Source organism: Bos mutus, chromosome 21 (assembly GCF_027580195.1).
Source record: "Bos mutus isolate GX-2022 chromosome 21, NWIPB_WYAK_1.1, whole genome shotgun sequence".
Classification (NCBI taxonomy): Eukaryota; Metazoa; Chordata; class Mammalia; order Artiodactyla; family Bovidae; genus Bos; species Bos mutus.
The window spans coordinates 64,108,632-64,136,240 of NC_091637.1; the positions used below are offsets into that span (position 1 = coordinate 64,108,632).

A 27,609-nucleotide genomic window follows, 5' to 3' on the forward strand; every position below is an offset into this window, starting at 1 on the left:
CCCCCTCCCCCGCGGCGCCGGGAGGGCCGCGCGGACGGCTCACCGGCTCCCGAGGCGGCGGCTGCGGCGGCTGCAGCGTCGACGCCCCGCTCCAAAGGGCGGCCCGGAGCCCCCCGGGGCGGCGAGCTTCGCTGCTGTTGCACCGCGGAGGGCGGGAGCCGCGCGAGTAGCGGCGAAGGCGGCGGCGCGCTGACGTCACGCGCAGCGGCCAGCCAGCGCGCGCGCGCGCGCGGGGGGAGGGGAGGGGGAGCCGTCCCGGCGGCCCCCAATCCGGGAGGAACTCGGGCTGAGTGGGCGGGGCCGCCGCGGCGCACGGGCCGCTCGATTGGCCCAGGAGGAGGAGCGAGCAGGCGAGCAGGCGAGTAGGGACGAGGCGGCGGGGCGGGCCGAGGCAGCACGGAAGTCTCGCGAGGCCGAGCCTGAGCGGGAGTGTGGCGGCGGCGGCGGCGGCGAGATCTGGGCTCGGGGTGAGGAGTTGGTATTTGTGTGGAAGGAGGCGGAGGCGCAGGAGGAAAAGGGGGAAGCGGAGAGCGCCGGCCCCGGAGGGCGGGAGGAGGCGCGGCCAGAGCGGGAGGCCGAGGCGCGGCGCGGCGGGGCGCCGGGGCGAGCAGCGGCCGAGCGAGCGCGGGGCGCACCGAGGCGAGGAGGCGGGGAAGCCCGCCGCCGCCGCCGCCGCGCCCGCCCCTTCCCCCCGCCGCCCGCCCCCTCTCCCCCCCGCCCGCCCGCCCGCCCGCCGCCTTCCTCCCTCAGCCTTCCTTCCCCACGGCCGGCCGCCTCCTCGCAGCCCCGGAGCTGAGGCCGCCGCGGCTGTGGCGGCCGAGCCCTCAGTCATGGCCTCGGGCGACACCCTCTACATCGCCACGGACGGCTCGGAGATGCCGGCCGAGATCGTGGAGCTGCACGAGATCGAGGTGGAGACCATCCCCGTGGAGACCATCGAGACCACGGTGGTGGGCGAGGAGGAGGAGGAGGACGACGACGACGAGGACGGCGGCGGCGGCGACCACGGCGGCGGGGGCGGCCACGGGCACGCGGGCCACCACCACCACCACCACCACCATCACCACCACCACCCGCCCATGATCGCGCTGCAGCCGCTCGTCACCGACGACCCGACCCAGGTGCACCACCACCAGGAGGTGATCCTGGTGCAGACGCGCGAGGAGGTGGTGGGCGGCGACGACTCGGACGGGCTGCGCGCCGAGGACGGCTTCGAGGACCAGATCCTCATCCCGGTGCCCGCGCCGGCCGGCGGCGACGACGACTACATCGAGCAGACGCTGGTCACCGTGGCGGCGGCCGGCAAGAGCGGCGGCGGCGGCGGCGGCTCGTCGTCGTCGGGCGGCGGCCGCGTCAAGAAGGGCGGCGGCAAGAAGAGCGGCAAGAAGGGCTACCTCGGCGGCGGGGCCGGGGCGGCGGGCGGCGCGGACGCGGGCAACAAGAAGTGGGAGCAGAAGCAGGTGCAGATCAAGACCCTGGAGGGCGAGTTCTCGGTCACCATGTGGTCCTCAGGTGAGCGCCGGCGCGTGCCGGCCCCGGGGATGTTTTTGTTTTGAAGGGAAGCCATGTTTTATGTGTGTGATGGGCGCCGCCATCTTCTTCGCGGGGCAAGTATGGCGGCCCCAAAAGATGGCGGGGGCGGCGGGCGGCGGCGCGGCGAAGATGGCGGCGGCGGCGCGGCGCCGCCCGCTAGGCCGCAATGGCGTAGTTTCCCCGGGCGGGGCGGCCGCGCGGCGCGGGGCGGGGCGCGCGGGGCGGGGCGCGCACGGCCAACGGCCGGCCCGGGGCCCGTTGTCCGCGTCGCCCGCCCGCCCGCGAGGCCCCCGGGGGCGGCGGGAGGGCGTTGGCGGTGCGGCGCGGCCTGGCCCTCGCGCCCGGCCCGGGCCGCCCTCGCCGCCGTTCCCGGGCCTTCCTCTGGGGGGCGCCGCGGGCCCGGCTCCGCCCCCCGCTCCTGCGCGGAGCCGCCGCGGCTCCCGGGAGGCGCGCGCCGCGGCCCTGCGCTCGCCCTGCGGCCGCGCGGCGCTGCCTCTGCTCGCCTCCCGTCGCCTCGCGGGGCGGGACTTGGGCGGCACGTCGGGCTCGCGTGTGCGGGCCCGGCGGCGGCGGGGCCGCTGTCACCGCGCGGCGGCGGCGCCTTCGCCTCTGCTTCCCCCGCGGCGCCTAGGGAGGGGTCGCGGGGTTTTGCAGAGGACTGAATCCTTCGCACTTGAGGGAGTTGCGTTTTCTTAAGTTATTTGGCTCTGCACGCTTGCCATTAAATTGGTAAAATCGAATATTTAAGTTTTCACGTGTCTTGATAGAAAACTTGCAGTGAAAAGAAGGGATTCTAGAAAAGGGTCTTTTCTGCTCTTCAACACTGCTGTGAACGAGGACCAGGAAAAATATCTAGGGCAGAAAAGACTTGTCTGCATGTATAAATCTGTATTGATTCTACTTTTTTTTTTGATTCTACTTTGTAATTGGTGTTTTCCTGTCCTTATCTTATTACTTTGTCCACAGGCCATCTTGTTAAATTTTGGTTGAAGTAAATAGGTTGAGAATAGTCCTGCCGTAACGAGTTAACCTAGTGCGTGGATAATTAAAGTGGTAGAACCCTTTTCACCGCAGTTGCTCCCACTTTGTTTAATGTATGTTCTCAGAATTGGATGAAGCCTCGAAATCTGAACGTTGCGTGTTTAGGGTTGTTAAAATTCACGAGAACGAGTGAAATAGGCAGAAAGACTGGGTTGAAGCAGGTCTGGTTGTATCTGCTGTGAAAGCTCCAGGTTTCTGTGGATCTGTGACTCAGGACCGCCGGTGGAGCGGAGGTGCCCTCAAAAGTGTGACAGCAAAAAAAAAAAAAGTGTGACAGCACTTCTCACAGCGCTGCTGCTCTGGGTTTTGAGGGCCTTGTGGAGCTCTCAGTAGCTTGAGTTTCGCAGGAGCTGTATATTTAAATGAGACATATCTTAGTACTTAAGAGGCTATGCAAAGATCCCTTCGGTGTACTTTGTGGTAGTGCAGAATGGTTGCACAGTGGTCATGTAGGAACTAGAAGCCACGCTTTTCCGTTATTCATAGTAGTGGATTATGGGAGGCTGTGCTGGGTACTGATGGATTTGCGGAATTCAGAGCTTCTCCCGGTGGCTCAGCTGGTAAAGAGACCCAGGCTCGATCCCTGGGTGGGTAAGATTCCCCTGGAGAAGGAAATGGCAATCCACCCAAGTATTCTTGGGGGAAAACCCCAAGGACAGAAGAGCCTGGCAGGCTACAGTCCATGGGGTCGCAAAGAGTTGGACATGATTCAGTTACGTTTTAAACCACCACTTGGTGAATTCAGGATATCATTAGGTATTTAGGTAAAGATGCATTAACCACATGAAGCTGTATTTTCTTTTTCTCACAGTATGGTCACGTTGGCTTTAAGTAATTTAGCAAACCAGGATATTTTACGTATTCTGCATTTGATCTTACCAAATTGCTGACCCACTTCTCCATACCCAGAACGAATGCTTGATAATGTAGACTTTACTGGAAGTGCTATGTATCAAGTTAGCTTAAAAGCCATTACTTCCTCTGCAAGTGATTGCTCCAGGCTTGTACAGTTTTAGGGATATTTTAAAGTCCCCTTCTTTAAAGAGTTAGTTGTTTGGCCTGTTGCAGTACTCTGCATAAAGGTGGTTATAAACATTTGATGGCAGTAACATAGAATTGCTTGTTTTCTCTGACATGTTTTGTGGTAAACTGTGCCCCTTCCTTGTCCTTGTGGTTTGGAATCATTACCGAAGAGAAGTGAAATAGTTTGTGATTAACTCTACATGTCCCAGGTTTAAATTCAGCGTTTGGTTTCATCTTCAGAAATGAAATAGGATAACTGATAACAGATGAAGAAATCAAAGCGGGTTAATTGTTAGGCTTAATTTCTGTGAGTTGACTGGTAGGCATTATGCACAGTGCTTTCGTGTACTTGATTACATCTGATCCTAGGCAAGAGAATTTTTAAAATAGTCCCTTGGTCTAAGCTCAAGTTTAGTTAACCTAAAGTTCTTTTAAAAAATCACAATACACATAGGGTATATCAGGACTCTTTAATTGGTAGCACCTCTTGGCGGAAAAAAAGTAATGAGAGACAAAGCACTTGGACTTGGGCTGCTCTTGCTTGTTGCCATCTTCATTTAAACTTCCCACAGAGTAACTGAACTGTGCGGTTGCATCTTTTGGATGGAATGGCAGAGGGAATTCTAGTATTCCTGTAGGAGAGTAGTTTTAGCTCTGAAAGGGTCCCTAGAGATATGCTTTTATTTTTCCCCCTCTTCTTTTTTAATTAATTGACATCACATGTGCCTGGTCCAGTGGCTTTTTACTTTGTTCACCAGGTTGTGGAATCATCACCACTGTCTAATCCTAGAACATTTTTATCACCCCAGAAAAACTGGCTATTACTTCCCCCCCCCAACCATTAATCTGCTTTTCCCCTGGATTTGCCTGTTCTGGATGTTTCATTTACATGAAATCATGCACTATATTGCCTTTGTGTCTGGCTTAGTCTGTTTTCAAGATTCTTCCAAGATGTAGAATGTACTTCGTTACTTTTTACAGCTGAATACTATGCCACAGAAGCTGCCTTATTTTTGCAGATGAGAAAATTAAGGTCTAGTTAAGACTGAACGTGTTTTAGCATTTAATCACAGTTTAACTGTGTTTTGAATATCTGCAGTCCTTTGCTTAAGGCCCATATTTGTTCTTGCGTCTTTCCTAGCGTATAATTAATGAACATTTAATTATTGTTAAATTTAAGGCATGGTATTATGTATTTTTCCCCCTAGATGTTCATCACAATAGTTTAGGAGGGACATCCTATCTTGTAGAAAATACTAAAAAATAAACCACTTAACAAAATCACTGGGTTGAGTAGGAAAGCTGATAGTAAAATCTGTGTATTTAAAATATTTAGTTTTGAGAGGAACTAAAAAGGCTTTTGAATCTTGAGGTTTCAGGTAGTTAGAATATGTGACCTTCACTCAAGGCTGTAAGTATTTTAATTATCTTCTGTTAGACAGAATATAGAAGTGCTTTGTGCTAGACTGAGTAAAATATCTAAGACCAGAAAACCACTGATATTAAAAGCAGCAAATTGAAAGAGAGTCAAAAAGTATTAAATTTTTTCTCACTTTTATATATTCAGAAAGTTCAAGTTTGCCAAAAATTACTAGTCCTGACAATCCACTATTTTTCCTTTTTTAACATGCTGTTTATCATTAAGGAAAGAAGCTGTAAATGCAAACTCCCACGGAGCCAAGCCCAGAGAACCCTCCAAAGCAATCGTGTCACCCCCATGACCTACATAGGACAGCCTGACTCATAGATCCTGCTTCCTGACCTGTGGCTCTGGAACCCTGGCTTACTTAGAAGCCTCTGTCTCCTGGTTATTAACCTCCCTCCCACCCCTAGTCAACAGCTGTCTCCTCCAGTAGGAAAAGAAAAATCTGAATCAGAAAGGTCAGTACTCCTGACCTACCTAAAACTAACATTTCAGGCTTTGGGGAGAGAATAAAGAATAATTTTTTTTAAATATGCTATACTCCTGGGTGAATATTTACTAAAAGGCTTTCTATTTATTTTGAAGTGTCCTTTAGTAAGATCAGTTTGTTTTAAGGTTGGGAAACTTAGGGCTCATAACAGGTTATTAGTAAAAGCAGTTATTAAGAATGAACATTTCTCAAGATCTACGTTTGGTGACCAGTTTATAAACTGCCCTTACTACTTCCATAGGAAGAGGGTAAAAGTGAAAACTTTTTGTAATTTTTAAATTTTACTAGTGAGTTGTATTCTACAGTATTAAGCATTCGCTGTACTCAATATTTTCAAAATTTGGCATCTGAAACACCACGTGGATGTTGAAAAAAACAAGTATTTCTTTACTGTTGGCAGATGGTTAGGAAGATGCAGGGAGGTCTTGGGAGCTGTTGACTAGACTGTGTGAACTTGTGCCTTCCTGTTTATGGTGAACAGGTCGGGAGAGGAGCTGTTTCTTAGTCTTAAGGGTCTTGTGTTAGTAGGTCCCATTGTGTTTAACCGAGTGATTAATTATCAATAACAGCAAGCCCAGTGGTTTTTGAGAATCTTGTTAGCAGGAGCATCAAATTTCCCTTCAGAGGGCAGTGACCAGAGACCTGACCTTGGCGTGTCTCAGCTTCCGCCCTTGGGGTCTTTGTAAAATGCCCTGGTAGGGTAGGAGGACCCCTGAAGGCATTTTTCATTTCCTTTACAGCAAAGACATTCTACTTTATGAATTCCTTTGTGAGAAAAGGAAGCAATGTACTCAATTTCTTAAAGCAAAACGACCCAATTTTAACATGACACGGTGAGATAATAGGAACTCTGTAGGGCAAAATTCTTGTTAACTATTTAGTTACTTTAGTCTTACACTGTGGTTTCAGATAGGATTAAACAATAAGCTAATGTAAATGGTTGTGAGGGACTCTTCTTTATTGTGTAAATTATTCCCCTTGAGTGTAAGAGCTGAGGGGCTGGGAGAGAGGCATTGTTTTGTGGAAGCTGTTGTGTGGTGGACCCTGTCTCCTCTTCTGGGAGAGTCACAAACACCAGGTAGAATTTTAGTGCCTCGCAGAGCGGCGTCACACACACTTCAGACACTCCACAGGGTTACAGTTCTCAGCTCAGCCCTCTTCTTTCCCCTTTCTTCTCGCTTCTAAGCATCACCAAAAAATTGGAGAGACACTGCTGCCACAACTCCAAATTGACAGTTGGTTTTGAATTTTGCATTTTTTCAGTATCTCACTTGTAATTTGTAGTATTACATGTGATTCTTAGACTGAATACATTTTTATAGACTTGACAAGGACCAAATACAGACTATGGATTTCACTTCTGGGGGTCTGATTGGGTCACACATTATTCCTTTCTGAATTTGATTTCTAAGATTTAAATTATATGAATTCACTCCCTTGCCTAAAAATTCTCCAAACACAACAGGTGTGGATATACTTAATGCCACTGAACTGTAAATTTTAAAATGATTTTTAGACTGGTAAACTTAACATTTTATTTCTACACACACATCCCAGAGACACATTATTGCATTCAGTAAAATCCAGACTTCTCATATCCTGCCAGGCCACACATGATTTGGCCCCTGCTTTCCTTCCAGACTTCCTTCTTATCCCTCTGCTCCATTATGCTCCACCCTTCCCAAGTTTCTTGAACTTGTTGCTTTGCACTTGTTCTCTGGAAGCAGCACCTCTGCATCCAGTGCTCTGATCCCAGATGTCCATAAGTCTCAGCTCTAAGAGGCCTGCCCTTTCATCCTTTCAAGTTAGCACTTATAACTCTTATCTCGTAACCCTGTTTGATTTTCTTTGTAGCACTGTCTGAAATTGCTTGCGTTTATCTTTTAACTTGCTGCCTGTCTACTTTCTGTAGAGTGGTAAGTCTTGGGGAAACCCTGCAGGTGGTCCAGGGCACAGGGAGGAGTCTCGGTGAAGAACTGAATGCGTGCTTGCAGATTGCGCTCTCAGGCTGAATCCTGGCCTGGAATCCACAGTGCCACTCTGATCTTATTCCTGCTTTAAGAAAAGGAGTAGTTAAGGGTGAGGCGAGAGTAAAGAACCATTTATTAAAGCCATTGGAGAAGGAAATGGCAACCCACTCCAGTATTCTTGCCTGGAAAATCCCATGGACGGAGAGCCTAGCAGGCTACAGTGCATGGGGTCGCAAAGAGTCAGAAAAAGCATGGATGTTAATCAGTTCTAGGTTGACATCCTGGATCTGTCACTTAACTGTGCTTTGAATACATTGCTTTCCATTTCTTTTTTTTTTCCCCGGCCATGCAGTGCTGCAGCATGTGGGGTCTTTGTCCCCCCACCAGGAATCGAACCTGTGCTCTGGTAGTGGCAGGGCCAGAGTCTTCACCACTGGACCACCAGGGAAGTCCTGCTGCTGCTGCTGAGTCGCTTCAGTCGCGTCCGACTCTGTGCGACCCCATAGACGGCAGCCCACCAGGCTCCCCCTGGGATTCTCCAGGCAAGAACACAGGAGTGGGTTGCCATTTCCTTCTCCGATGCATGAAAGTGAAGTCGCTCAGTTGTGTCCGACTCCTAGCGACCCCATGGACCGCAGCCCACCAGGCTCCCCCGTCCCTGGGATTCTCCAGGCGAGAGCACTGGAGCGGGTGCCATCGCCTTCTCCAAGGGAAGTCCTACCACTTCACATTTCTGAGGCTTGATTTCTGTGACCAAAAACAAGAGTTTAATATAAAGGTTTTGTTTGAATTAATGTAACAGTTACTGACATGAAATAGGTACTCAGTAAATGATAACGTCCCTATTTGAGACCTCTGTTAGTGGAGAAATGTGGAAAACAGCCTGTGTCTGAGTTTTGCTTGTTGCTTAGCAATGAATCTCAGTTGTTTAGCTCTGCTCCATTTTGGAGCTTCCCAGGTGGTGCTGGTGGTAGAGAACCTACCTGCCAGTGCAGGAGACATAAGAGACGCAGGTTCGATCCCTGGGTTTGAAAGATCCCCTGGAAGAGGGCATGGCAACCCACTCCAGTATTCTTGCCTGGAGAATTCCCATGGATGGAAGTGCCTGCCAGGCTTCAGTTGATAGGGTCATAAAGAGTCAGACATGACTGAAGCGCCTTAGCGTGACACACATGTACATTTTGGTGAAGTTTGGGTTGGTGGCAGTGGTGAGTAAATAATGGCCAAAAGTTACCTGGAATGGTCAAACCAAAGTTCATGGCCTAAGATGGAAGGTGTGGAGAAACAAAATCCAGCCCAGCTGACCCACAAATAAATAAGTAGAGAAATAGGTAAATATATGAAATGGATGAGAACAGAAAATCAGGATCACAGAAAAAAAGGAAATGTTAGTGTCAACCTTAATGAGCTTCCTTGCAATCAAGATAAAAAGGAAACCATACTGCTGACAGCTGATCCCAAGACAGGATAGACTTCTAGGGGAATCAGGCTTTTCTTAGTGAAGACTGAGTTCTAAAATCAACTGTTTTCTCCATGAAGGGAGCCATGAGTGATGGCAGTGCAGCGATTCCAACTGGTACAGTGTCAGAGTTCACGTAATGTCTTTGAACGGCCAGAAGACTTACATTTAAGCAATGTAATTGAAGGTGATTCTTTACTTGCTTATTCAGCATTCTTTAAAAACGATTGAGCATGAGACCTACTCTTCCCCTTAGGCCCAAGAGGTGGGGCAAAGGGGAATAAAGGTTTGGTTTTTTTGGAATAAAGGTACACACCTCTTTTCCAGACACACTGGTTGCCATTTAACGTGTTACCTTGTTTTAGCAGAAGCCTGGCGTGCTGCAGTCCGTGGGGTCGCGAAGAGTCAGACACAGCTTGGCGACTGAACAACGTAAGATAGGTGGGCTGCCTTTTGATAAATGAAGGAAGCCAGACACGGGGCAGCAGTAGGAATGAGAGGCATCTTAAAGGAAGGAGATCTTGACGTGGGCTTTGCAAAGCCCAGATCGGGCATGAGAGGTGGGCAAGAGAAGAGAGGAAAGTTGTGTTATCAGACATTGAGTAACACTGCGAGCAAAGCAGCTTGGTTGAAGTGTGGAGAGCACGTGAAGCTCCACCCTCTGATGCTGTTTTCTGGGCCTGCGGCATGGTTTAGCTCCGTAGGCCTTTTTTTTTGACTAAATGTTTTGAGTCTGTCTCTCTAGGCTGGGAGTGGCTATCGCTTTGGTAACTTAGAAAGTAAAGATGTCTTTAACGTGTGAAAGAAGAGCTGTTTCTGCTGAAATAACACAGTGTGCCACCCTGTTCATGGATGGTATTGGCTAGAGTCTGCTCTTGCACACCTTCCATCTCATGCCATTTAGCTCTGGTCTTGCTGTTGTAGATGGTTTGCCTCTGGCTGGAGTATAAGTGAGTACAAGAGTCATCTAATGCACAGTTTTGTCTGGAAGTTCCCAATACAGCACTTCCCCTACCACCTTACTTCTTTGAATCGGTGACTTGTTTTCTCAGCTGTTGTCCAAACAAGAATACTGAGACTTGGTTTCCATTTTAATTTACAGTGTTGTGTTAGGTTCAGGTGTATAGAAACTAATTTGATGACACTTCTAGTGTGGATTAATCCTGTCTCCTGAAACAATGAGATAATTAACTGGGTGCTGCCTCAAGGAAGACTCCAGGGAAGAATAAATATATACAATTTTTAAAGCAGATTTCGATACTTCACTCTATGAACAGGCTTTGCTTAGATTCATGTTTCAGAGCTGATCAGTTAACATCTTCCGCCTCTATACAGTGAATCTATTTCAGCAGTGATTATGAAATGGAAGGAGTAATAATGGCCACTGCAAACAGTGAAATTGTTTGAATACATACATAACAGTAAAACATGTTTAAATAAAACTGTACAAAAAAACCCTGAGTTAATACTTGTATTTTGGAGTTTTTTTCTTGTTCTTTTTCGTTCCCTTTTACGTACACTTTTTGAAGAGGGAAGGTTACGTACATGTGGTTTGTAAATGCAGCTTTTCTCTTTTGAGAGCATCATAAATTTCTGTTAGGCAAAAGCTTCTGAAGACTTTCTTTGCAAAAATCAGATACAGCGGCCAAACCATAGCAAACATTGACATAATGTGATCTCTTGCTGTAATGTGTGTCCAGTTCTTGCTGTAAATGAGGCATACGCTGCCTTTGATTTCTTCCGGCAGTAGGTCTAGCGTCTTTGTCGTTTTTCTATCAGTCTTCTTTGAAATGTGGCTTTCTTCCTGTGTGAATAGTTGATTTTCTTAACTGTTGTTGTTAAATAGTTAACAATTGTCTGTTTTATGGTTTCTGTGCACTGGCCTTCAAGGAGTTCTCTAACTTCTATGAAATACACTGTTAGGGAATTCTCTAACTTCTATGAAATACACTGTTTGTTACGGAATAAGTAAGACATACAAATTTATAAACATTCATTGTGAAATCGTACAGTAACCATAGCGATTATTTAGAACTTAGACCAACAGAAGTTTGTTTTTGTGGAGTTTTTAAAGACCTATTAATAAATGTCATTTTTGGTAGTAAATCCCATCATTGATTCCTTGATTTCCAATGATTCCAGAAATCATTCCTTGTTTCAAAGAGGAAAATTCCACTATAGTATAATCTCATATTCTGAGTGAAATCCCATCATAAAGACCAGAGATCAGCAGACTTTTTCTGTAAAGGGGTAGATATGTAGTAGTTTAGGTTTTGTAGGTCCAGATGCAGCTGAACAACTCCATGTGTTCATGTAGCCAGGAAAGCAGCATAGACAGTATATTCACAAATGAGCATAGCTGTGTATACAATAAAACTGTATTTCTAAAATAGATGGCGTATGTGCACAACTTCATTCATAGCAGCATTGTTCACACGAGCCAAGAGGTGGAAACAACGCAAGTGCCCATCAGTAGATGAATGGATAGGCTAAAGGTCATCTTGTGTCGTATAGAAATATTATTCACCTGTGAAAAGGAAGGAAATTTTGGTATTTGCTGCCACACAGTGGACCTTGAAAACATGCTTAGTGAGGCAAGCCAGGTATAGATAGACAAAGAATATATGATTCCACTTACAAAAGTTATCTGGAGTAGGCAAATTCATGAAATCAGAAAGTAGACTAGAGGTTACCACTGACTGAGGGGAAGAGGGGTTGTTGTTTAATGAGTAGCAAGTGTCTGTTGGGGATGATGAAGTTTTGGAAATAGATGGTAATAGTTATACATGGACTTCCTGGTGGCTCAGATGGTAAAGAATCTGCCTGCAATGCAGGAGACTCGGATTTGATCCCTGGGTTGGGAAGATGCCCTGGAGATACAGTGCAACCCACTCCAGTATTCTTACCTGGAGAATTCCATGGACAGAGGAGCCGGCAGGCTGCAGTCCATGGGGTCACAAAGAGTCAGACGTGACTGAGTGGCTAAAGTTCAAGCTCAGTGGTTACACAACATTATGAATATACTTGACGCTGCTCAGTTGTGAAGTTACAGATGATTCAAAATGATAAGTAATGTGTTTTACCAAACTAGACATAAAAATCTTGTCAGCCTCTACTTTAGGTTTATTTTATGCATATTTTGTATTCTGATTCTTAATTATCTGTTCTCTGGGTGCCCTATGTTGACTGTTGGAACCGATAACTGCTCTGATCTAATATTTCCTCACTGGACTTCAGTGTCACCCCAGAATTCATGTGTTGAAGCCCCAGTCCCTGATACAGTGTTATTAGGAGTTGAGGCCTTTAGAAAGTTACTAGGTTTGAGAGTGAAGCCTTCATTGAATGGGTTAGTGCTCTTTCAAGAAGAGACAGAAGTTACGTAATGGAATGAGACGTGTATGTGAAGATACAACAAGGAGACATCTGGTGGTGAACGACGAAGATGGGACTGAATGAGCTGGCACCTTGACCTCCAGGAATGTGAGGAGCCCGTGTCTTTTTAAGCAGCCCAGTCTGGAGCGTTCCTGAAACCTTTCTTTATTGTTCATGGCTGCATTGGGCCTTAGTTGCAGCCCATGGGGCCTCTGGTTGTAACGCGTGGCCTCTCTAGTTACGGTACATGGACTTGCGCAGTTGCGGCGAGGGCTTAGCTGCCCCATGGCCTGTGGGATCTTAGCTCTCCGACCAGGGGTTGAACTCGTGTCCCCTGCATTGCCAGTTAGATTCTCAACCAGCGGACCACCAGGGAAGTCCCTGGAGTAGTTTGTTACAGCAGCCTAACCTGAGACAAGTACCCTCACCAGAATACGAGTCCCATGAGGGCAGAGACCTGGCTTTGTTTGTGCTGCCGAGAACAGTGCCAGGGCTGTTCATATGTGTTGCACTAACACAAGGAATGCTTGAGCTTGTGATTCTGTTATGCCAAGCATCCAGCCGTCGTTCTGCCCCGGCACTCTTCCATAATCCTTATCAGTGGCGCTCTCAGAGCAGCAGTGATTCTCAACCTTGTCATCTTTCTTGTATGAAAAAGATACAAACAAGAGTGTTTCTTCATGAGAAGAAAAATAGCTTCAGTGGGAGGGGGGCAAGTAGCCTCTCTACACACCAGTTCATTCTGGTACCAGTGGAAGGTTGATGTCCCAGTATCTGTGCCTCAGTTGGAGAGATGAGGGTATAGGAATTACCACAGCCCTGAGGAGAGAAATGAAAGAATCTGGTTGGTGTGGAGTCCCAGCTTTGTAGCTGGTGATCGGTAACTACATTTCCTGCCCTTAATACAGCCAGCTGCTTTTTCTTAGGCCTCTTCCTATGTAATGGGGCAACCCAGGATACACGGTCTGGTTCTTTCTCGTTCCAAACAAGAGGTGGCCGAGTTTAACAGCTCAGCGCTGGGATCTTAGGCTTCGTGAGTTCAGCCTGTCACTTAGTGGCTGGTTAACCCTGAGCAAGTCACCTAGCTCTCTGTGCCTCAGGTCTCTCTTCTGTAAAATGAACTTGCTAATTTGCCCACTACATAGGGTAATATATGCAGTGATTAAAATCGTGCTTTCTTGTAAACATTCAATAAAATGTCAGCTGCTGTGATGTTCTGTGGTTCCTTGTAATGACTTTGTAACGTTCCTTGTATCGTAAGGGAGAACCACTCAGAGTTTGAAACTGTTGTCTCCTGTGTTTTTAGTTGTGAAACAGTTCCATGGAGAAGCACGAGCTCTCAGTGGGCGCTGAGAGTTGGACACTTTCTCTGCTTTAGTCACCGAAGTAGGAGGAGGCTGGGATTTTGCCCTCCGGGTGCTTCACTCTAATTTGAGAGACAAGGCCAACAAAAGTTCAAAACAGCATGATTTAGAGTTTGTCAGTGTTACTATTCATAAATAATCCAGGAGTTCAAGGTGAGAATCTTGAGGCTGGAGTGATAGAATCAACCGGCCCTGAGAGAATTTGACCCAAGGAGGAATAAAAGACTAGATGCGGTAAAGTGGGATCAGACAGCAGAGGACCTGGACTGATAAACAGGACTTGGTGTTTGGAATCTAGGAGACTGATGGTGGGAGTCAGTCTTCTTTTTTTTTTTTAACCTGTTGGATGCGGTGGTGGTAAGATGCATGAGTGGAGTTACGCTACATTCTTTGAACACATTTGAGAACCAGCATTCCCTGGTGGCTCAGGCAGCAAGGAATCTGCCTGCAGTGTGGGAGACCTGGGTTTGATCCCTGGGTTGGGCAGATCCTCTGGAGAAGGGAATAGCAACCATTCCAGTATTCTTGCCTGGAGAATCCCACGGACAGAGGAGCTTGGCGGGCTACAGTCCATAGGGTCACAAAGAGTCAGACACGACTGAAGCGACTTAGCACACATGCAAACCTACATGCAGGCTCTGAGCCAGGCTCTGAAGGCTATATGGGGGTCGAAACTGACAAGTATCCCTGTCCTCATAGAGTTTACAGTCTAGTGGAAGTGGGTGACAAAAATCACACAGCTGTGATTGCACATTGTAGGCAATAAAAATTGCACGGGCAAAGGCCATGAGGTGGGTGGGCCAAGGTGCATTTGAGGTAAAGGCCAGTGTAGCTGGAGTGAAGGATGTGGAGCTGGAGAGGTAGGCAAGAGGCTCGCTAAGAGGGGAGGCTAGAAAATCAAATTTGAGTCAGCCATGCAGAATTGGTGGTTAACAGGAAGCGTGTGGTGGACAGAAAGCAGAACTCTGAGAAGAGGGAGGAGGAAAACAGGGAAGCGGAAAGTAAGCCAGCTAGAGACGTGGGCATAGAAGGAGAGAGGTGGGTGCTGAGGATTTAAATAATAATGGCCAGCTCTTCCCGCCAGGCTCAGAAGGAACACAGGGAAGAGTTGTTGACTTTGGCCTTGAGATTTTTGGTGACCTTCAGGCTGAAACAGAATTTTAAGAGATTGAGGGGAAAGACTGGCTTGAGTGGTTAAGAGATAGTGGCTGTAAATCACCCCATTTAAGAAGCTGCTAATGAAAGCACTTTTTATAGTTTTTAAAATGTGTTTGCTCACATAACTTCTTTACTCAGCTAAGACAGTCCATCTTATGTTTTTCAGATGAAAAAAAAGATATCGACCATGAGACGGTGGTTGAAGAACAGATCATTGGAGAGAACTCACCTCCTGATTATTCAGAATATATGACAGGAAAGAAACTTCCTCCTGGAGGGATACCTGGCATTGACCTCTCAGATCCCAAACAACTAGCAGAATTTGCTAGGTAAGTTACCCTTCCTTATGGTTAGAGAAAGTGCTTGAGTGTTGCCAGCTGTGATTTTTGGTGCCTAAATAACAATAGTGGTTTGTTCTTGCTGCCGGAAAGCTTCTGAAAACAAAAGCGGTTGGCTTTTATTTTCAGTGGTGACTGTGCTTTTAAGTGGCACCGTTTGAGATTTGAATGAGAGGAAGCAAATACATACTTTTAAATTCTGTAATTGATGTTGCTTGTGAATAAACACAGTTGCACGTTTTAATATTTTGTTTGGAAATGGATGTCTTTACACTACTTCCTGGCTGTTTTGTCTACATTTTAAATTTGCGGGTATTGTCCTGGTCTGAAGCTGCTGGAGCCCTGAGTCTATACTGGGTTTGTGCAACTGACCAGTAGGAAGGACTTCATCCGCTCCAGTTTCAATGTGTCATCAGTTAGGCTACTGGTGTTTTGTTGATTTTTAGCTGGCATGACAGGAAGGGATCACAGATTTAGGTCTAGGACCCTGTGCTCAACTGTCCAAGGTAAGAAGCAGGCAGGCAGGTGTGAACCCAATGACTGTTTAATTGTTTTGACTGAAACCAGCTGGGTCCTTAGAGAAACCTTGGTCCCCTTTTACATTATTTTCTAGTGCTGCTTGGCAGTTTTTATAAGGACAGGAGAGAACCCGCAGAGATGTAAAATTTTAAATAAACTGATAAAATCTGGAGCAGGTGGTCTCCTTTTACGTACTTGAGGTTGGATGGAGCCTGAAACAGCCCAGAAGATTGAGGCAAGGACAGGATTGTAGAGTGAGAAAGAAGTCTGTGCACGCCTGTTCTAACAGAGTGAACACTTCTTCCGTCTCCTCTTCTGGAGAGCAGAGTAGAGAAAAGCTGGAGACCCTGGGGTGTCCTGGTTTCTCCCTGCCTGCCAGAGACAAGGTGGGTGGCCTCCAGCCATTTGAAACCTCGTTTCTCCACGTGTCATGTGGATATAAGAATCCTATCATGCTTCGATAAAAGAGTCTGTACCCTTTTCTCCTTCCCAGTGAAACGGTAGTGGTAGGGAATATAAAAATTAATGTATTTCTGATTTATCACGGCTTTAAAAAAGGTAAATCCCTATCCTCTTGTTATTGACATCATGTTCCAGCTCTTACTGCTATTCATATTTTAAATACAGGTATGTGAATTAGATAACTAAGTGCCCTGCTGTGCCCCCACCCCACCCCAAAGTACAACTGAAAATGGAATCTGTAGGATACGTAATCAGCAGTGAGGCCAAGAGTTTTTGGGCAGATTGAGCCAAATATCATGCCTGTGTTTAACATTGTCACAGAGTTGCTAAAGTTTGTTGTAACTTTCTTACGGTACTCAGATTTGTTGAGGGCATGGGCTGCTGTCCCAGTGATAAACACGTGGAACACGGAGTCAAGGAGAGCTCTGGGGAGGGGAGCATTTGATTTGGGCCTTGAGGGACAAAGGAATTCTGATAGGTGGGCGGCTGTCTGTGTGGCCTCCATGCCGGGACAGGCTGCGCACAGTGCACGCTCAGTATCCAGTACCTGTTCAGAAAGCAGAAAAGCCGAGCTTCGCTGTGAGTTAGGGTGCTTATAGGGAAGTGCTACGGTCCATGACGTAGCAAAGAGTCCGGGACGACGGAGCGACTGAACAAAACCGAGAAATGATTGCGTTTAGGTGAATGTAAACCAGATTACTGGAGTCTGAAAAGTGGGCCAAGACGCGTGCTTCCTTGTATGTAGCAGCCACCTGGTGGAGGGTTTGAGCAGCAGAGAAAGGGGGCTTTGTGATCAGAGATACTTTTCAGCTGTATCCAGGCTGGATGGGTGCAGGTACAGCCAGAAAGTGGGAGAAGAGCTTGCAAAGGCCTGAGCTAGAGGTCAAGACTGTACGTGTGAAGAAATGTGCTGAGTTGGCAGGGCATGGTGGAAGATTGAGAAGCAGCTTGACTGTCTTGGGGAGGGGGCAAAAGAGGCATCAAAATGCACATTTTGATGTGCATTTTTTTTTTTTTAATGCACATTAAAAAGCTTTGCTCCTTAGGTGATACGAAAGTGGGAGAGGGTGCTGGTCTGCATTTCAGGGCAGGCGGAGTCTGGTTTAGTATCCTGAAGAAAAGAAAGCACAGCATTGCAAGAGCTGGTGGAGATCCAGATGGGCCAAGAGGGAAGAGTAAATATTCCTCTAAATTATATATTATGAAGTGGCTTTGGTGGAGGAGCAGAGGACTGAGGCAAGCTTTTCAGAGAGGTGGGGACTTTTGGGCAGTGAGCAGTAGAAGTAATTAGGTGTTGACCTTTTGCGTGTTCCTGTTGCTGGAGAACTGGGACAGCTGATCTTAAAGCTTGTCCTCAGCCCTCTGAAAGAAACTCCAGGATGTTTCGTCTCTGAGCTCAGGAGGCACCCATGAGGCCTTTCCACCCTGCATCAGGCTGCCTTGGACCCTACTCCTTAGGAAGAGGCCACCCACAGGGACAGGGACCCAGGGTCACCCAGGTATCAATCTGTTTGGGACATTTTGAAAACTGAGGATGAGCCTGAAGGCTTCCAGGGAGAAAAGATAGGTCACCTACAAAAGAATGATAATTATACCCGAATGAGAATTTTCTTCAACAGCAATAGATAATTAGAAGACAGAGGAGCAGTGTTCTGAAATTTCTGAGGAAAATTACTATAACATAGGATTCTTGATCCAGCAAAGCTATCTGTCCAACACAAGGGCAAAACAATGACAATTTCTGATGCCTAAAGGATTCGTTTTATGTTGCATGCAGCCCTTCTGGAGAGGTTACTTAGGGGTGTGCTCTGGTGAAATGAGGATGAGTATCAGGGAAGACTTCCTAAAGGAAACCAAGAAGACAGCCATGTAGCAGACTGGAAAACTCGTTCAATTTAGAATAGAAAGTCAGTGGGTTGTAAGCGTTTCTTTACGAAAGTCCATTTCATTTAGCAGTAGATAGAATGATCAAGAGGGTAGAAGATGGTGGTGGTATGAGAAAGAGTTTTCTAAAGAAGAAAAGATAATCAGAAACGTCCTGACAAGGGTGGCAGGGTTACGAAAACCACGGCCTAAAAATGGAACGTTATCTTGACGTTGTTTAGAGAGAGAAAACTCCTTTGACTTGACTAAGAAAACTCGCTCTTTGGTACTGAAGCTGCTGTATTGGCCTTAGAGCGCAGGAAGTGTGATCCTTACACACAGATTCGTTAGTAAGCAGTACTTATGCAATTGTCTGAATGTGGTGTGTATTTCTTTTCTGTTATTATCAGCCATTAAAGATTTCATTTTGTGTATGGAATAGAATGAAATCTTGCTCCTCTTGACAACATATGCAAAGTAAAAGCGTAGGATTGGGGTGCTGTGCAGTTGGGCTCATCCTCACCTCCATTTTCCATAGTATCTCTGGGCTCTTGAAAAGATGATGTAAAAGGAAGTGGCTAGTTGGGCAGTGGTGGTGAGGAAGAGCTGAGCTGGGGTGCCCTGCTTCTGTTCAGTCTTCACATTTTGAGAAGAGGCCCCAGCATTGGTGACTGGGACAGAGAAGCACCAAATTTCACACTTGATGGGGACCAGAGCTCATCTTCTTGGTTGATAAAGATGCACAGAACTTGTTCTGCTGGCCTCCTTTTTCCACCCACCACCACCATGGGGCTCAGTTCTTGGCTTAAGGAGGCATGTGAGCTGCTTTTCCCTCTTCTCCATATACTGGGGTGATGGGCTTCTGGACTGAACTTGGAACTGACAGAGAACGCTCAGGCTCCAGCTGCGCCGAGCCCAGACTGCTTAGGAAGCAACTTAGTGTGCGTGGACAGCCATAAGACACAATTACTTAAAGTCATGGTATTGGGGAGGTGGGACTGGTGGTTTTGTTCTTTCTCGAAATGTCCTTTTAGTAAACAAATAGTTCAAAAATTGGATAGTGGATGGGACCGACCTGGAGAATCGTTTCCTGGTTAAATTTGTGCATTTTTCATTACCCTTAGCCCTTAGGAAACCTTCTGTCCAGGAAGATCAGAATAACCAATAGTCCTGAGTCGGTGGGGGTTTTTGTTGTTGTTTACTACCCCCCTCCCCTGAGGTTTTGTCACTGAATTAATACAAAGATGTGATGGTGGAGCTGAAAATGCCTTGAAACTCTTTAATACCTCATGAATGAATGTACATTGCCCACGAGAGAATTGGCTTAAAAAACTTTGGGTTTTAAGCCATTTGTCTCAGTTGACACAGAGGTGAGTTGTGCTTGTGAGTGGTAGCTCTGTTACATAGGGCCCACAGTCCCGTCAGCACAGGTGGTTCCGGTCCGAAGAATCACTTCTTGAGGAATCTCTCCCCTTAGCTTCTAGGATATCTGCATGTTAACTAAGGTGGAACTTGTGGTTTACCTAACACCCTGCTGAAAATTGTCCAGGAGTTTCCTGCAGTTTGTGGTCCTGGTATCCAACCTTTACTGTGCACACAGGATGACATCGTGTGAGATCAGCAGGGACGTCATAGACGTCACAGAGAAAACTACTAAAACTAGAGTTTTAATTGAACAGGAACCTTGCTGGCTCCCTGGCTTGTCCGTAAATTTCAAATACATGGAGGGGGCCTTTCCGCTTTACCTTTGCTATCGTTTCTCAGTCTCACAGTTCTTTAGTTGACGATGGTGGTTTGGAGGCCCTGGTACCTTCTGGACAACAGTGACTTTTTTTTTTAAAGCAATAAACTCATTTTTGGCTAAGCCCATTTAGCACAGGCTGGCAGTAATAATAGCCATTGTTTCTCAAAAGCTTAACATAGCATCTCTTTTTTAACCTTCACAGCTCTGATCAGGTAGCATTTCACCTTTTTACAGAATAAGAAACTGAGGCTGGGGAGTTAAGTGATTTGCTCAAGGTCTTGCGGCACCAGTCACACACCCCATCCTGTCTCGCTCATGACGCCTCTGCTGCTGTCACGCCTCCAGGTCCAAGTCAGCTGAGGGGAAGCCCAGGTCTCAGTGATTTCCGGCTCATTTGGGCCGGTCAAGAAGATCCTCTTAAGTAGAAGTCTTGTAGTCTTGTAAGAAAATTCATCTTTTAGGATTTATTTTGTAGGTTTATGTACCTATTGTTGCCACAGAAATTTTAGTCTTTACTCAGAAAAACAGAACACTTTCATTCTAAGCATACTTGTTTGGAGAATGACCTTTTCAGTGTTTGCATTCGAATATAATGTAAAAGGTACCGGAATATACTGCCTCATTTGCCTCTCTGTAGTGACGAAGAGTGACTTGCCAACAAGCTTAAGAGTGGCTGCAATTACATACCTTCACTTCCTCCTTGAGTCCAAGGGTGTTTGCCCAGATACATTTAACACTCATTCTAAAGTTAATTATATTGCTAAATACTAGCATACATTTTGAAAATGACATTAAAAAAAAATGCCACTTAATAACATTAAAAAAAATCAAGAGTTGGGTGAATGGTAAATCAAGAGTTCTCTACTGTTGTTAGGTATATTTGAAAATTTCCATAATAAGAATTCCTAGGAATTAAAAATTTTTGTGGAGTCAGGGACCTGCTGAGGTAACTGGGCGACACCTTCTACCTACTGATGCAGGCATTTCGCTACCACTGTCCCCATGTTCATACCCACAAAGTCAGTGTTTTATTTTTGAGATAATTTGCATACAGTAAAATTCACCCTCTCTTAGGTTAGTACCATTCTGTGAATTTGGACAAAGACAATCATGTATTTACCATCACAGCCAAGACAGCATTTGAGTGGAATCTTTGAAGAGGAAACACCTTAGTTGGGAAGGTTGAAGCTTGGTTCTTGATGTACCCTTTTTGTTGTTATAACCTCCAGGTGGCGCAGTGGCACCAGTTTTGCCCTACCTAGCTCTGTGAACTCAGAACCAGACTCCAAGACTTAATAGTATTTAAGATAACAAAGGCTAGTTCAGACCCTGTAAACAACAGGCACTTAGAAAATGTTTGCTGACTGATGTGTAATCTTCCAAGTACAAGAAAGAACAGCTATCTGCAGGGTTGGCCTGGGGAGGATACCAGACTGAAAACCTTCTCTTAGAATTCCAAGTAGGAAATGTGTATTATCTTGAACAGGCTTCTTAGAGATAAGTTACAGCTAGCAGATAAAATTGTTTCACCTATGCTCATCCAGGGCATGGCAAGTTTCTTGAGATGATTGCTGAAGTTCAGATTTGACGGAGGAAAGGAGTATCTGAGCTCAGATAAAGAGTGAAGAGGGGCGGTATTGTTAGGGCCTTTGCTAACTTAAAGATGGCCGCGGCAGTCTTTGACAGTCCTGCGTCCTGGAGGAGTGCCGGTCAGCCGCACACTCTGGAGGACGGCAGCGTAGTTGCTCACTGAACGTTCATCCTCATGTAGGAGTTCATCCTCGTTTAGTTGCTCACTGAATGTTCACCCTCATATAGTTTTTCTAGAAGCTCTTGTTTCCTCACCCCTTTACCACACACAGATCTGTAGGCAGTTTTGGAGAGAAAATTTTGACAAAAGACCAAAGGTTGGTTCAGTGAAAATAGCAGGTAGGTAAGTTACCGAGTAAGCTCTGAGTAGTCACTCCATGGAAGGCTCTCCTGGACTGCCCAGGTGCTTGAGACTGTATCTCCCTCCCACCACCACCACCACCACTAATAGTATGATAAAAACTAAGCAGTGTGGAAAAAGGTATATATAGATAGATAATTCTCTGTTTAAAAGGACTTTTCTGTAACCCTTTAAAAATGGTCTATTACAGATAATTGCTGCCATCATAAGATGGACACCCCCCTTTAAGACCTCCCATATCTTACTTGTAAAGAGTTGGGAAGAAGGAGCAGATAGTAAAATCACACAGACCCAGTGCTGCCCTAAAGATGCACCGGCTTGTTAGCGTTGAGACCGCAGGCAGCGCCTCCCCTGTGCTTGTGCTTAAGCGTCCTTACCTGCAGGCCGGAGAGTGCTTCAGTCCCAGGGCCTCCGTGAACGTGCGTTTTCTCCTCCCTTCCCCTCACAGCAGCATGTTGTAATCTTAGTTTTTGTACTTACAGAGAAAGCGTTTTAGGGACTATATGATTTTTGCCAGATGAATCTACCCATTCCTACAAATCTTTCTCTCTCTCTCTTTTTTTCCCCCCTTTGGTAAGAATGAAGCCAAGAAAAATTAAAGAAGATGATGCTCCAAGAACAATAGCTTGCCCTCATAAAGTAAGTAATGCTAGGGGAAAGTGTTCGTTTCTGTGAAAGCAGTTGTAGAGAGTTATAAGAAATCTCACTTTTATTTCCATCTTCGTAATTGAGACTCACTGAGGAACTAGAATCTGGGTTCTAACTTCAAGAGACTGTATTTTGTGATGAAAGGTTCGTTGTTCCTTAAAGGCCACTTAAATTCACACACTCTTAAATGGGATTCCTGCAGGGCACCAGTGTTTTTATTGTCACTATATACTGAATATACTCTTAGGATTTTATTTCTTATTTTTTTCTTCTTCTTTTTGAGTTGTTAAACAAGTCTAATCTTAAGACTTTGGGTTGTGTCTCACCCCTGGACCTTTATAGGACTGTGGGCTCCTTATGGAAATTTGATTTTGCATAGTGCTAGAGTAAGCCTATTAAGACTTCATCATTTCCTCCACAATTTTCTTTAATTTACCTGTTAGCTGTTTGTTGCTAGGGGGGAACTTAATTGTTTTCAAATGTAGTTACTATTATTAGTTTCTAATGATAGCCTAAAAAGTACTTTGAGATACGGCCTGGGTCTGTTTAAAACTTAAATGGAGGTAAAACTAAAAAGTATCACGTAGGAGGCGCAGAAAAACGGTGAGAGGTTTGGAATGGAGTAAATTTTTAAAAAACAACAGCAACTGAAGGATAGATTTAGTTTCACCATCTCACCTCTGATGACTGTGCTCCCACAAATTTATTTTTGTCTTTTTAAAAAAATGTTGTTAATGTGGAAATTTTGAAACGTAAAGGCGTTTCTGTTGAAACCAAATACCAATACGCATTTGAAAACAGTTTTGTCTTAAGTGCTCCATCGTCTCTCTACCTTCTTTGTGTATTTCTTTCCCAGTTAGATTTTTCTTAAAATTCTGTTTTCTGAGTGGAAGCTCAGCCTAGGGATCTCGGTGGAAGCTGGCTCCCGCCCACGCGCCCCTTGCCTGTGACGCTGTGCGGTGCTGGCTCATGCTGTCCTCTGTCCTGCTGTCTGATCATTTCCCCACTCTCTCCATTGTTGGGCAACAGCTGCAGAAGAAGCTGCGTTAGGCCATCTCCCCAGCCTGCACACCGCCCCGCCCTCCCTGCTGTCAGTTTCCCTGCTGCTCTTCCCGGTGTCTCACAAAATACATCTCTTCTGTCGTTGCATTCCTTGGAGACCCTCTGGCTTCTTTCTCTGTCAAGAAGGGGAGAGAGGCAGAGAGAGAGGAGAGGGCAGTAGGTGATGGAGAGGGACAGCCCACTGCTGCAGCGCAGAGTACGGCCCCAGGTGGCGGTGGACTGCCGTCACTTTGGCTCTGTTTCTCCCAGGGCTGCTGCTCTTCATCTGGGGGTGCGGCCGGGAGAGGCGGCCGTGGGGCATGGAGCCGGCGTCGGCTGATCCTCCCAGCCTGGCTCCTGCTAGTAGCGTGACCTTGGGCAAGTCTACTTAAAGACATCTCTGAGCCTCAGTTTCCTCACTGTAAAACAGAAGTTAACATTACATGATAAGGCCTTTGTCAGCTGAGGTTTTTTTGTTTTTGTCTTAAATAATTTAGTTATTTCTGCTGTGATATGAAGCGACATTTAAGTGTGGAGGGTGGGGGTTTGTTGTACTGTGTAAGTGAAGGCTGTTAAGCGGAAGAATCACGGGTAACAGTTTGCAGTGTGAACCACTAAGCTTCTCTCTCTGTTCAAAGGGCTGCACAAAGATGTTCAGGGATAACTCTGCCATGAGAAAACATCTGCACACCCACGGCCCCAGAGTCCACGTCTGTGCAGAGTGTGGCAAAGCTTTTGTTGAGAGCTCCAAGCTAAAACGACACCAACTGGTCCATACTGGAGAGAAGCCCTTTCAGGTAGAGCCCGTTCCCTCTGCCCTCCGCGCTCCCCGCAGGTGTGAGCACGGCGGCTGCCCAGAGAGTCCACTGCAGGGTTCCGCCATGGGGCCCCCGGGACTCAGTCAGAGCTGCCCTGGCTCTCAGCTCCGCCGCTCGTATCTGTGTGGCACCAGAGACAGGATATGGCAAGTGCTTCTGGGCTGGACTTCATGTCTGGAGAAACACAGGATTGCTCAAGAGCGAGCCCAAAACAGCACTTCCTGTGTGTTGGGATTAAAGCAGTTTGCTTGGTGTGATTAATATATTTTTTGTAGAATATTGACAGGGAGCTTCTAAAATTTTAATCCAGGAGAATAACTTCTAAAGTAGTTTTCTGCCTTTTTAGAAGCCCATGAACAAGTGAATGGGTTAGCGATGCCACTAAATCTGGCATGGTTCTTTTTGTTTTAATACTTGATATCAGAAACCTTCTAACCATTTGTCTCTTATGTTTTTTGAAATATTTACAGAAGTGTTAGGACCCTCATGTAAGATTTAGGAAGATTTCTTGCTAATGTTTCTCTTACGTTGTATTTAAACAATTCATGAGGGCTATCCACGGGTCGTCCTAGGAGCTGTCCTGGCAGCATTAGAGCTCCCTGCCCCTATTTCTAGAATGTGTCTAGAAAGCTCTCCACCCCCCCAGGGCAGGGCAGAAGGGAGTGAGGCAGAAGCAGCAGGCACCTCCCCACAGCCTTGAGCTGCCCCCTTCCTGGCCCCGTGAGTCTGAGCGGGTAATTTCTGGTTTTTCCTTGACAGTGCACGTTCGAAGGCTGCGGGAAACGCTTTTCACTGGACTTCAATTTGCGCACACATGTGCGAATCCACACCGGAGACAGGCCCTATGTGTGCCCCTTCGACGGTTGTAATAAGAAGTTTGCTCAGTCAACTAACCTGAAATCTCACATCTTAACACACGCTAAGGCCAAAAACAACCAGTGAGAAGAAGAGAGAAGACCCTCCTCAGCCTCGGGAAGCATCTTCCAGGAGTGTGATTGGGAATAAACACGCCTCTCCTTTGTATATTGTTTCTAGAAAAGAATTTTAAAAATGAATCCTACATACCCAAGGGACATGTTTTGATAAAGTAGTAAAAATTTAAAAAAAAAAAAAAACTTTAATAAGATGACATTGCTAAGATGCTCTATCTTGCTCTGTAATCTCGTTTCAAAACCACGGTGTTTTTGTAAAGTGTGGTCCCAACAGGAGGACGATTCATGAACTTCACATCAAAAGACAATTCTTTATACAACAGTGCTAAAAATGGGACTTCTTTTCACATTCTTATAAATATGAAGCTCACCTGTTGCTTACAATTTTTTTAATTTTGTATTTTCCAAGTGTGCATATTGTACACTTTTTGGGGATATGCTTAGTAATGCTATGTGTGATTTTTCTGGAGGTTGATAACTTTGCTTGCAGTAGATTTTCTTTAAAAGAATGGGCAGTTACATGCATACTTCAAAAGTATTTTTCCTGTACAAAAAAAAAGTTATATAGGTTTTGTTTGCTATCTTAATTTTGGTTGTATTCTTTGATGTTAACACATTTTGTATAATTGTATCGTATAGCTGTATTGAATCATGTAGTATCAAATATTAGATGTGATTTAATAGTGTTAATCAATTTAAACCCATTTTAGTCACTTTTTCTTTTCCGAAAAATACTGCCAGATGCTGATGTTCAGTGTAATTTCTTTGCCTGTTGAGTTACAGAACGTGGTGCTCAGTCGTAGAATGTATTGTACCTTTAACACCTGACGTGTACATCCCGTGTAACAGAAAGGGCAACAATAAAACAGCAATCCTACAGAAAGAATATGGCAGAAAAAGATCTGTAAGCACAGTCTTATTTCCTTTTGTTGTCCAGAATAATTACAGTTCTTGAGCCTCCCAGAAATTGGAAGCTAAATAAAGCAACTCAAGTTTCCTTTATTTTGCACTCAGTTACAGTGACTTGTGATTGAAGCGATGCATGGATATTTTAATACTTCCCACATGTACTGAATTTTGAAAGAGTAGGTAACAGGCACCCCGAGTTAAGGAACTACCTCAGAGTACCCCGCACCGGGCCCGCTGGTAACAGGATTTTGGTTTTAGCTCCCCCAGCGAATGCGTGACTGAAGCGCTTGTGCCCGGCCTGTGTGTGTTTCTCAAGGTAAGGTGTCACCTGGCAGGGGGCGCAAGCAGAGGGGAGACCAGGCATTTCCACTGCTCAGGCCGCCTTCAGGGCAGCGCCCGCAGGTCCTCACTGGTTTAACAGGAAACGCTAAGGTTATTGGCGGTTTGGTTGGAGAGCCTCGGTCCCTCCATCTAGTGGACTCTGCCAGTGTCAGCACATTGTAGCAGGTGAACGCCAGCAGCTTCCCTCCTTCCGTGCTTCTAAGTGGATAGTGAGTGCAGACTGGCAGGGTGATTGGGTTATCAAGAAAACTGTACTCAGTGAGTACTTGACCTCGTGTTGTGACCTCTTAAATGTACGTACGATTATAATTTCTGGAATTTACTTAGAGTCAAATATCAGACTCGTGAGACTATTTTATAAACTGCCATGATACAGCAAAATCCCATTTATTCAAAATGCAAACATACTGTATGTCTTTGTGCTGTATGCTTGACTCTGCAGAGTAATTGACAGACTAGCTTATACCAGTGATTCAGGTACAAGACGTCCAGGACACCATCAGGTCCAGAACACAGCCCTGTCTCTCACAGCTTCTCCATCGGTCCTGTCCAGGAGGATTGGCGACCTAATGACAGGGACCCTGTGGCCCTCCGGAATTTTGAAGTGCCTTCTGAATCGTAAATGAAAAATTTAACTTGAGACACTTTTTTTTGTTGTTGTTCAGAATCTGTTATCCATCGAGTAGTCTGATGGAACTGAGTTAATCAGAAGACCCCGCTGTTCTCTGGATAAGCCAGGCTTTGCTGTATCTGGCAGTCAGGAGAGAGGTAAGCCTGCGGTGGATGTCCCCTGCGAAGCTGAGCGCCCCAGCGCGAGCCTGTCCTGCTCTGCCTAGACCTGGGGCAGAGGCCTCCACCGCTGCCCGCGACTCGGTGCCCGTGCGTCCCTCCCCACCATCGGGTCAGCAGTCCCCCGAGGGGCTGTGTTAGGGGTCACGCCCTCACCCAGCGCTGTGCCACACTGGAGCCTGGTCCTGGCGTCATCCTCAGGACTCCTGCCCAAGGGCCCGCGGCAAGACAAGACTTAGGCCGTGGGGACATCTCCCAGCGGCCCCAAGAGCCATGCCATGACCCTGAGTTGGAGGGAGGTTCTTCTTCCTCTGTGCCTTGACCCCTTGGGGATGCCTTCTGTCATCTCTTCTGTCCCTTTCTGTCTCTGAGTGGAATAGCCATTGCTCCCGTTAACTCTTCTGTGTTTTCACATGTTTT

At 46.4% G+C, this 27,609-nt stretch overlaps 3 protein-coding genes across 7 annotated transcripts in view; 2 read left to right on the forward strand and 1 right to left on the reverse strand.

Annotated features, from left to right (window-relative positions):
- Positions 1–832, reverse strand: part of DEGS2 (delta 4-desaturase, sphingolipid 2) — a 78,573-nt gene extending 77,741 nt beyond the window's left edge. For 3 of the 5 annotated variants that reach the window (XR_011461557.1, XR_011461558.1, XM_070357965.1), the window contains exon 1: positions 44–832. Coding sequence is in view for 1 of the 5 variants with exons in the window: in XM_070357965.1 (XP_070214066.1) it covers positions 44–832 (789 nt within the window). In the remaining 4 variants the exon portion in view is untranslated. The remainder of the gene's footprint in view (positions 1–43) is intronic. The other 2 variants (XM_070357969.1, XM_070357967.1) reach the window with 1 other exon arrangement.
- On the forward strand, positions 831–26,146 carry YY1 (YY1 transcription factor). Its single transcript, XM_005893710.3, has 5 exons — positions 831–1,512; positions 15,000–15,162; positions 22,289–22,349; positions 24,038–24,196; positions 24,977–26,146. Exons 1-5 carry the CDS (start codon positions 831–833, stop codon positions 25,157–25,159), a joined length of 1,248 nt encoding a protein of 415 aa, XP_005893772.2. The 3' UTR covers positions 25,160–26,146.
- On the forward strand, positions 1,558–7,831 carry LOC138984329 (collagen alpha-2(I) chain-like). Its single transcript, XM_070357970.1, has 2 exons — positions 1,558–2,262; positions 5,243–7,831. The coding sequence occupies exon 1, from the start codon at positions 1,573–1,575 to the stop codon at positions 2,227–2,229; it is 657 nt and encodes a 218-aa protein (XP_070214071.1). The 5' UTR covers positions 1,558–1,572; the 3' UTR covers positions 2,230–2,262; positions 5,243–7,831.
- Positions 26,147–27,609: the final 1,463 nt, after the last annotated feature.